At 36.8% G+C, this 10,534-nt stretch overlaps 1 protein-coding gene across 1 annotated transcript in view; it reads right to left on the reverse strand.

Moving 5' to 3' along the window:
• The window catches only part of Dytn (dystrotelin), an 85,191-nt gene that overhangs the window by 3,846 nt on the left and 70,811 nt on the right, over nt 1-10,534 (reverse strand). The window contains 3 exon segments of the mRNA XM_008846257.2: nt 8,056-8,315; nt 8,317-8,379; nt 8,381-8,541. Of these exon segments, the coding sequence (XP_008844479.2) occupies nt 8,056-8,315; nt 8,317-8,379; nt 8,381-8,541 (484 nt within the window).

The raw sequence follows: 10,534 nt of genomic DNA on the forward strand, positions 1-10,534 counted from the left end.
TGGGCTTCCATAGGATTTTTAGTGTAGGCCTTTAGGGCAGTTATCCATCTTCATACTCTCCTCTACCCTACTCTCCCATTCCCTGCCATGTTTAACTCTTCTTATTCCATTATTCCCTTCTCCCTTCTTTGTATCACTGTGTTCTATCTCCCTTTCCAAGAAGACCCCCCTCTCCATTGATTCCTAACTAGTTTCTTGACCTCTGTGGATTTGCAACAAAACACATATACCTAAAGATTCAATGTTAGCAATGAGCTATGAGAGAGAAATTTAACATTTGTCTTTCTGGGTCTGGGTTACCTCACTCAGGGTGACTGTTTCCAGTTTCATCAATTTACCTTTCATAATTTCATTTTTTCTTAACAGCTAAATAATATTCCATTATATAAATGCACCACATTTTCATTATCCATTAATCAGTTGATGGAAATCTAGGCTGTTTCCATTTCCTGGCTACTGTAAATCAAGCAGCAATGAACACGGATGCACTGGTATCTCTGTTGTACAATAGAGAGTCCTTTAGGTTTATGCCCTAGAGTGGTATAGTTGGAACATGTGGGAAATCTACTTCTAGATTTTTGAGGCACTTCTACACTGATTTCCATAGTGGCTGCATCATTTTGCACTTCCACCAGCAATGAATAAGTGCCCCCTTTCTCCACATCCTCGCCAGCATTTGTCATCATTTGGTTTTTAATCTTAGCCATTTTGATTGGGATAAGATAAAAATCTAAAAATAGTTTAAATTTGTATTTCCTTTATGGCTAAAGATGTTGAACATTAAAAAAATATTTCTTAGCCATTTGTGTTTCATTTTTGAGAACTTTTTGTTTACTTCCTTACCCCAATTTTTAATTTTTTATATATATTTTTTAAATGCTTTGTTATAGATACAAACCCTCTGTCAGATGTATAGCTGGTAAATATTTTTCCCCATTCTGTAGACTGCCTTTTCACCTGAATGATAGTGTCCTTTTTAGTTTCATGAGGTCCCATTTGTCAATTGTTGATCTTAATGTCTGTGCTACTGGGGTCCTATTCAGAAAGTCCTTTCTTGTGCCAATAAGTTACAATGTATTCCCTATATTATTATCTGTCAAATTCAGGGCATCAGGTCTTACACTGAGGTCCTTGAATCCACTTTGAATTGAGTTTTGTGCATGGTGAGAGATAGGAATCTAGTTTCATTCTTCTACATGTAGCTATGCAGTTTGACCAGCAACATTTGTTGAAGATGCTCTTTTCTCTAATGTGTATTTTTGATACCGTTCTCAAAAATCAAGTGCATGAACTTAAGTCTAGATCCTCAGTTTTATTCCATTGATCAACATTTTATGCCAGTATGATGCTGTTTTTATTTCTATAGTTCTGTAGTATAATTTGAAACCAGGGATGGTGATGCCTCCATCTTTTCTTGTATTGCTCAGGATTGTTTGAGCTATCTTGGCCTTTTGCATTTCCATATGAAATATGAAATAATTTTTTCAATTTCTGTGAAGAATTGTTTTCTAATTTTAATAAGAATTGAGTAAAATTTGTAGATTGCTTTTGATAGGATGACCATATTCATAATATTGATCCCATTAACCCATGAACAAGGGAAGTCTTTTCATCTTCTCAAATCTTCAATTTCTTTCTTCAATGTCTTAAAATTTTTGTTGTACAGGGCTGGAGAGATGGCTCAGTGGTTAACAGCAATGATTGCTCTTGCAGAGAACCCAGTTTCGATTCTCAGCACCCACATGGTGGCTACAAACTGTCCTTAACTCCAGTTCCAGGGGAATCTGAAGCCCTCTCTGACCGCTGCAGCATTGCACGACATGGGTGCACTCACATACATGCAGGAAATGCACTCATACACATAAAATAAAAATAATAAATAAAATATTTTAAAAATTTTATTGTACAAATCCTTTACTTTGTTGGTTAGATTGATTCCAAAAATGATTTTAAGCTGTTGTGAATGGGATCCTTTCCCTGGTTTCTTTCTCAATGTGTTTGTCATTGGTGTGTGGAAGGCTACTGATTTTTGTGTGTCAATTTTGTATCTTGCTATTTTGCTGAATGTTTATCAGCTCTAGGAGGTTTCAAGAGGAGTCTTTGGGATCTTTTACATAAAGAATCATATCATCTGCAAATACGGATACTTATTTGTCTCTTATTTTTTAATTTTATTTGTGTGTGTACATTGGTGTGTACATGTGTGTGGTGTACACATGTGTGTACATGTGGTATGTGTGGGTATGTGTCTATGCATGCCCTTAAAAAAGGCCAAAGGTTGACACTTAGGGTCTTCTTTTGCCATTCTCCAGCTTATTTTTTTGAGATAGGATGTCTCACTGTACCTAGAACACACAATTTCAGCTAGATATTCTGGCCAGCAAACTCTAGGGATCACTGCTCTTCCCCCTCCAGATCTGGTATTACAGGCACATACTATTATGTCTGGCTTTTACATGGGTTCTGAGGATCTGAATTCAGGTTCATGTTTGTGCAAAAATCCCCTTACCAACTGAGCTATTTCCCTAGCTCTTCACCTTTTATATTAAAATTAAAAGTTAGTACATACTTCCAGTGTTATGGTATTCTATATTTGTGTCCAATATAGTTACTTTCACCATGACTTTTTGAGTATAGTAATTTTGGCTAGTAGTTTTTTTTTTCTTTCAGTGTTTGAATATATCAACTGATTTTTTTTGACCTATAAAGTTTCTCCTGAGAAATTTGTTTCTGATCCTATGAGGGCTCTTTTGAACACAGCAAGTAATTTTTTCTATGTTTAGAATTTTATTTTGTGCTTGACCACTGATATTTGTTTATAATGTGCTTTTTTTCACTGTATATTTTTTTGAGTTCATTTAATTTGGGGTGTTTGGGGCTTCTGGAACTCCATTTTCTTTCTAAGATTTGATGTTTTGCATCATTTTTTTAAAATAAGCTTTCAATCCCCTTCTCTATGTTCTGTATCTAGAACTTCCACAATGCACACAGTAGTGTGCTTGATAGCATCTTGCATTTCTATAAGATTTCTTCACTCTTTTTACATTATCTCCTTTAATTTCAAAGACCTCCCTTGGATCTTGATGATTCTTTCTTTTGCTTGATTCTGGTTTGCCACTGAACCCTTCCACTGAAATTTTGTTTTTTTGGTTTTTTTCAGCTCTAAGATTTCTGTTTGATCCAAAACTTTTCTATGTCTCTGTTGAAGTTCTCATTTTTCATTCATTGTTCTCCTAAGCTCATTGAGCAACTTTCTGGTGGTTTTTAAATAGTCTAAAACTAAATTTAGGTAAGCATACGAAGTAATAGGGATCGTCATGTGCCTGCATCATACTTTGTTCTATTTGCTCCCCTCCCCCACTGCCCTCCCCTTTCCCTTTGCCCTGCTGGCTGGTTACCTTTTTCTCCTCAGATTTCCGTTTTCTTATCATGTGCATTGCATTATACGGTTGTTATCTAGAATTCTCTGGGTGAGTCATACATTTCTACTTCATGATGATCCATTTCTGGAGCGCTGTCTTATTGCTTTGACTGGACCTTTGTGCTGGTACCTATACAGTAGTAAAATAAGCATTTCTCCTAGTCCTCATTCAGTCACCCACAAATGCTGCGTGTCTTCTTATACAGAAGATTCTCAGCAATAGTCTTATGAGCTATTTTAGGGTCTTCTCACAGCCACCCATTAGTCCAGGCTTCTCTTTTTGTTGTTAGAAGCCTTCAAGAACCTAAAATGTGATGGATCCTTTCAGTACTGAAAGGCAGGTGATTTAAAAAAAAAAAAAAGAAAGAAAAAGCTACCACGGCCAACAACAACAAAGCCAGCCCATGTACTTCCTATAAGAGCATCTTGATGGTTCCAGTGAGACTGCAAGTGGGAGCAGAGGTGAAATATTGGGACTGTAAAAGCAACCCTAATTATATATTATATATTATCATATTTAAATTTAGAAATGCTTTTTACTCTTTTATGGTTTTCCTTTAATGATACAGTGATACATGTATAAATAGATATAAATATATGTACAGACATGATAAAAATCACCTAAATAGGCATCTATTCTTTATCTTCAGGTATTAAACTGGATAGCCCCAGAGGAGTTACAGTGTTGGATACACAGTCAGAATGCTTTCCTCCAGAGTGAGGCCCTGGGATTTGTGTTTTATTTGCCCCTGTGCTTCATACTGAGTGTGGGGAAAGAGCTACGACATGTGTTTTCATGTTAGCCAAGCTACCATCTTTGCTCTCCAGCCATGGCCTCCTCCTTCCACCACACAGTTCTCCAGTCTTCCCTTCTCACCACTGAAACACACAGTGGCACATGCAGGTCGAAACAGATGGGAGAGAAACAGAAAAGAATTTAGAAGATGTACATGGAATTTCACTCTCAAATAGAAAGGAATAATTTAATGAGACAATAAAATCAGAGGATGGTGTATTTGTTTTATCACAGGAGAAAAGAATATGAAACACTTTCTCAAATCTTATTTCTTTTCTGAAAGTTTTAACCTAATTTTTTTTCGCTACTAGCTTTCAATAATCAGAGTTTAAAAAGGTTTTGGGATCTCCTTGTATGCAGCTCTCTCTATTTTATTAAGCTTTCATAGCCTCTGGAAATCTCATTATCTTAGATCTTGATACTGAATGATTCTATTCAGTTTAAGTGAAAATGATCACTAAGTTTACTGTTTCAATCTTATTAAGCTTTTAAGTAGTATAAAGTGCATTTTCATTTACAAAATGTGGTGGTTTCCTAACAAAACTGTAATCTACAAGGGCAGTTAACTACTAGGGTAATTGCCACACTAGGTGACTGTATTGACCTTCTGACTGAGTAAATTTTAGGCTATTAGATGCAAATAGTAGGTATTTCTAATTTTCTCAATAAATCTCTAAGAAAAGTGGGACAGCAAAGTGATGAGACCCTGCTTGCTGTTACCTGATGCTTCCATGAGGACAGAAGTTGGCACAAAACACCAGTGATTTATCTTGTGTGGTTCATTTTCCACATGTTCATCAATGTGGTCATCCTGCTTCTGCCTCTGATTGACTTCAGTGTAATTCTGGCAAGCAGGCATAGATAATGTTCAAGTATGGAGTATATTTTTATATAATCCATATTACCAATGGTTTAATGGAGTTTGAAAATAAGATAATACCCATACCAGATTGAATAATGACAAAAACTTAGAGAGCTGGGGATGTAACTCAGTGGTTACAGTGCTTGCACCAATGCCCTAAGTTGATTCCTATCACTGTATAAATTGGGCATGGCAGCATACACCTCTAATCCTAGCACTCAGAAAGTGGAAGCAGGAAAATCAGAAGTTCAAGATCATCCTTGACTACAAAGCAAGTTTAGGTTGGCCTGGGCTACATAAGACCCTGTCTCAAAACAAAGAAACAAACCCTTAATTAGAAATATTGTAGTGAGGCAATATATAACGAAAAATAGTAGCCATGTAGTTTATATAGATCATCATGCTTTTTTGCTTAAGTGACTCAAAGAAATATGACTAACATAAAATACAATAAATTTAAGTCCTAAGCATTGGGGCAGAGGCTGAGGAGATGGCTCACTGAGTAAGGACACTTGCTACACAGCATGAGGACCTGAGTTCAAATCCCTGGCACCAACACAAAAAGTTGGGTACAGCCTCACAGGTGTGAGCACTGTGGGTGTGCAGACAAGAGTATTGCTGGGGATGGTTGGCTGCCACCCTAACTCCAGGTTCAGTGAGGGACCCTGCCTCAAAGGAATGAGGTGAAAAGTGATAGAACAGGACACCCAATGTTCTCCTCTGGCCTCCATGAGTATGTGCAGGTGCATGCACCATCACACGTGTGTACACACCACATACACAAATTTAATGTTTTGAATCATGAGAACATATTTATAATAATGCATATCTCCTATGAAAATATCTTAAAGGTTCTACTGAGACTGTAAGACAAGTGAAAGTTTGAGACTTTAAAAATATTTTCTAGAAGATTAGATTTAGAAATACCCTTTACCCTTTTATAATTTTTCTTTTAATGATATAATGATGCATGTATAAAGGCATATAAATATACTTATACATACAGATAACTTGATAAAGTCACTTAAACATATGTCAATCCTTTATCTTTAGATATTAATCTGGACAAATATTGAGATAGAGCCTCTGCGATATGACCAGTAGATCTAGGCTGTGGGAAATCTGAAATGTATATTGTAATGACCACATTTGTGAGGGCTGACTGACGCAATAAAATGTTTTAGGAGTCAGAAACTTTTATCAACTGATTTGGAAAACCAAAACAAAACATAAAAGCAAGATAAAAATGTCAAAGACTAAAAAACTTTTTCATAAAGTTCAATTGTCAAGTTTTCCTAAAAAGGTCAAGTAGATATTGACTTTGCTTTGAATACTCATCATGACCTCAAAGATGCTTAGATGGAAGTGCACAGAATATTGTGTTGGTTTAGGAATCAGGCATAAGGTGTTTCCATTCTGTCTTTGTGCAATGCCTATGACATCTCTGTGAAATCATTTGCTTTCATACTAAGACTCTAGCTCCAATTCCATTTACTATAAAACTTTCTATTTCAATGATCTGACTCTACCAAGTTATGTGTAAAGCTGACATTATGTGTCCAATTTATAACTCTCCAACTGTCATGGGCTGAACTGTACCCTTACATTCCCATGTTTGAATACTAAAAACTTAATCCAAGTACCCCAGACTGTGACTATGTTTGCAGAGAGGGTCTTTTTTTTTCCTCTCCTTATTTTTATTCTATGTGTATGAGTGTATTGCCTGTATGTGTATAAGTGCATTCGTGTCATGCAATGCCTGTGGAGGTCAGAAGAAGGTATCGGATCCCCTGGAATTGGTGTTAGGGATGGTTGTTTGTCGCCATGTGGGTGCTGGAAATTGAACCTGGGTCCTCTGTAAGAGCAGTCAGTGCTCTTAACCACTGAGCCAACTCTACAGCTCCCTGGAGACAGGGTATTTAAAGACATTGTTAAGTTAAAATGAGGTAATTAGGATGAGCCCTATTCAAATATTTCTAGTGTCTCTAGGAGAAGAGAAATTTGGATATAAACATACACAGAGGGAAGGCCATGCAGACACAGCTAGGAGATAGTGATCAATGAACCAAGGGAAGAGCCTCAGAAGAAACCAATGCTGTTGACACATTGAGCTTGGACTTGTAGCTCTAAGACAGAGAAAACTATACTTTCTTTTCCCTCCCTTCCCCTCTCTTTCCCTCTTTCCTTTCCTTTTGTTTTCCATTTTGTGCTTCCATTTTTCTTCCTTTTTTTCCTTTTTTGTTCAGGTCACCTCCTCTGTGATGCTTTATTATATCCCTACAAAGCTACTATATCAACACTTGAGACAGCCTCTTCTGGTGCAGAAACACATGACAGTGCTATCTTTCTCCACAGGTCTCCAGATGAATAACACATCTCTAATATAAACACTCTTAGCCTTTCTCAAAAGGAAATATATATTTTCAAAGTGAAAAATTTAAATTTCTTTTCAGGGAAGGTGAAGAACTTCATATATATATATGCATATGTGTGTGCATATGTGTGCATGTGTGTGTGTGTCCTAAATAGAGATAAGACAATGTTACTCCAAAACAGATTTACTAGTGGATCTAAGACCTTCATAACTTAGCAATGAATTATAGTTGATGAAGAAGTGGTAATGGTGGTGCTGTGTACAACAGAGAAACCTTAATCAGCTACTCTTTAGAAAGACTGCAGTGTTATTATCATTCCCATTTAAAAATGGTGGTATGAGGCTACATAGTTATACATGATTTTAAGGCTACTAATAATGACAGCACTATGTAAATAATAAATATTTACTTAATGTTTACTATGTGCCAGGTGCTATATTAAAGTCTTGCATGGTTTATAGACTTCAACACTCATGGTAATCTTATGAATTAGCCAATAGCAGGAATTGAATTCAGAGGCTGAGTAATGTTATAAAGTTCAGTGTTCAAATAAGCAGCCCAGTCCCTGGCTATCACTGTCTTTTGGCTATGAAAACCTTACCTGATGGCATTTCTAGATTGAAGGCATCCAGGAGTTTGGGCCATAGTTCTTGCAGTTCTTCTTCTTCCAACTCATCCTTTCTTTCATCGATGTGAATTGCTTCTTTCCTTTCTGAAGGTGCTGGAACAGGACAGCACATATCATCAGGAGAAATCTGAAGGTTGTCTTGCAGTCTCTCCTGACTAGTGGGTGGGGAGCCGGGGCCTTCCTTCAGTATCTTTTGTACATGGCTTTGTGCCCTGGTGCTCTGCAAAATCTGGTGGTGGTTCAGAGTTTGGTAGAGCTTGCCCTGCAGTTGCTTGACTTCTGAGACTTCTCAGCAGAGTTAGGAAGAGGCTCTCATTCTGGGCCATTCCCAGTGACACTCTTGATACTGCTGTGGGAAGAGTCTCCTCATCTCCATAACCTGTTACCAGTTGAAGACTGGCCATTCTTAGATGCCATGCTTTGAGAGCAACATGAAGGACAAGGTGGCTGCAGCACTGCCTGGGTAAAGAAAACCTAATTCATGGAGAAACTGCTATTTTACTTTTTTCCACAAATACATTAAATTTTAACATTCCAAAAGGAGATGCTAATGTAACATGCCTCTTTTCCACTCGTAGTATATCATTAATTTTATTTTATGCTATTACTTCAATATCACTCTAGAACTCTTTAAGAACTGACGGCTGGGCGTGGTGGCGCATGCCTTTAATCCCAGCACTCGGGAGGCAGAGGCAGGTGGGTCTCTGTGAGTTCAAGGCCAGCCTGGTCTACATAGTGAGTTCCAGGACAGCTGGGGATACAGGGAGACCCTGTCTCAAAAAGACAAAAAAAAAAAAAGAACTGGGACTGCTCAGATTTTAAAATATCAAAGGAATAACCACAGTAAGTTTGGGAAAAATCTAGATTCTGAAAATCTCTATCTCTAAAAGCATTATAAGGAATTTCTGAAAACGTAAGCATATATGTTGGTGAATACAAATTATTACAACAAAACCTGTTCATAATGATCTGTCTAGGAGATATATTTTGAGGGACTTTAAGGAAAGTTGGAAGTAGAGAATCTGGAGATGTACTCTGTGTTAAGCCCTGTTCTCAAAGTCTGGTCCAGGCACTCTTAGGATTGATCCCTGGGCTCCTTGTAGGAGCCTGTGGAATAAAATTATTTCATAATCATTCTTTGAATCATTACTATTCATTGCATTGACATGCACATGAATAGCTAGAAATTAGTGGTAAGTGCGGCTGACAGTGCCTCATTAGAAACCCAGGCGATATCAGCACGCAAGGCTGATAGGAGACTTTTACCCATTATATTCTACAAGTTAAAAATGTGGCTTCACTTAATACCTGGTAGAATAACAAAAGTTTTCATTCCTTTAATAACAATTTGTGCCTTTTTTCGATCTTGTGTGTGGTGAAATGAGAAGTGAGCTTAAAGGACTTCAGATGCTTTGTGAAATACAGATGTTGCCTCTGTGTCAAAGAAAGACTGACAGACTATGGTTATTCAGACTTGGGTATTTGGCAAGGATTTTTCTGGGGGAAAAAAGAACAAAGTGAGCATGTCACTGCAAAGAAAATGATTAGCTGTATTTGATGTCAATTATAACAGTCAAGTTTGCAAGCAATAATTAAAATTTTAAAATTTTAGAAAGCCACTGTGAGCTTGAGAGCTTTGTGATTTTTAAATGTTTTTCTGATATGGGAAGAAATCAGGTGCCATTGTGAGGTGGGTTTTTTTTAAATCTTGTATAATGAAATTGGTGAGTCATAAGAAGTAAAGCTTAGTTCAGTAAGCCAATGTATGTTACAAAATTAAGCACAGGCAGTTTTATTCAGAGAGCATACTATTAACACTGGGTTTTTAATAAAGCATGAAATAAATATGGCTTTAGAATTCATAGTCTGATTATTCCTTAAAACTATTGTTTTTATGTCTGGTATATCAAAGAACAATTTTACCAGTTATATAAAAGACTATGAAAAGATTCCTCTTGTTTATTTATTTATATTTAAAAATATTTTATTTATTTATTTAATTTTATGTATATGGATGTATTGCCTGCATATGTGTAAGTGTACCTGTATTATACAGTACCCACGGAGGTCAGAAAGGGCGTTGGATCTGCTGCAACTGGAGTTACAGATGGTTCTTAGCTGTCATGTGGGTACTGGGAATTGAACGTGGGTCCTCTACAAGAGCAGCCAGTGCTCTTAACTGCTGAGCCATCTCTCCAGTCCCAGATTCCTCTTTTTTAAACTGTACCTGTGAGACCAGATTTCTTCACATGCCTTAACTAAACCCTCTTGTAACAGATTGTTTTCTAAAACAGCTATTAAAACTCAGCTGACTTTTATTAAACCAGATAGTAAAGAGATTTACAAAGAATGTAAATCAATGACAGCCTTCTAGGCTTTCAAAATGTATAATTATTGCTTGAAAATGTGAGTGTAATGAGTTTATAATTTTTTTTTTTTTGTAGTATGTTGG

The sequence above is a fragment of the Nannospalax galili genome, unplaced genomic scaffold (assembly GCF_000622305.1).
Source record: "Nannospalax galili isolate Female #2095 unplaced genomic scaffold, S.galili_v1.0 scaffold281, whole genome shotgun sequence".
NCBI classification, from domain to species: domain Eukaryota; kingdom Metazoa; phylum Chordata; class Mammalia; order Rodentia; family Spalacidae; genus Nannospalax; species Nannospalax galili.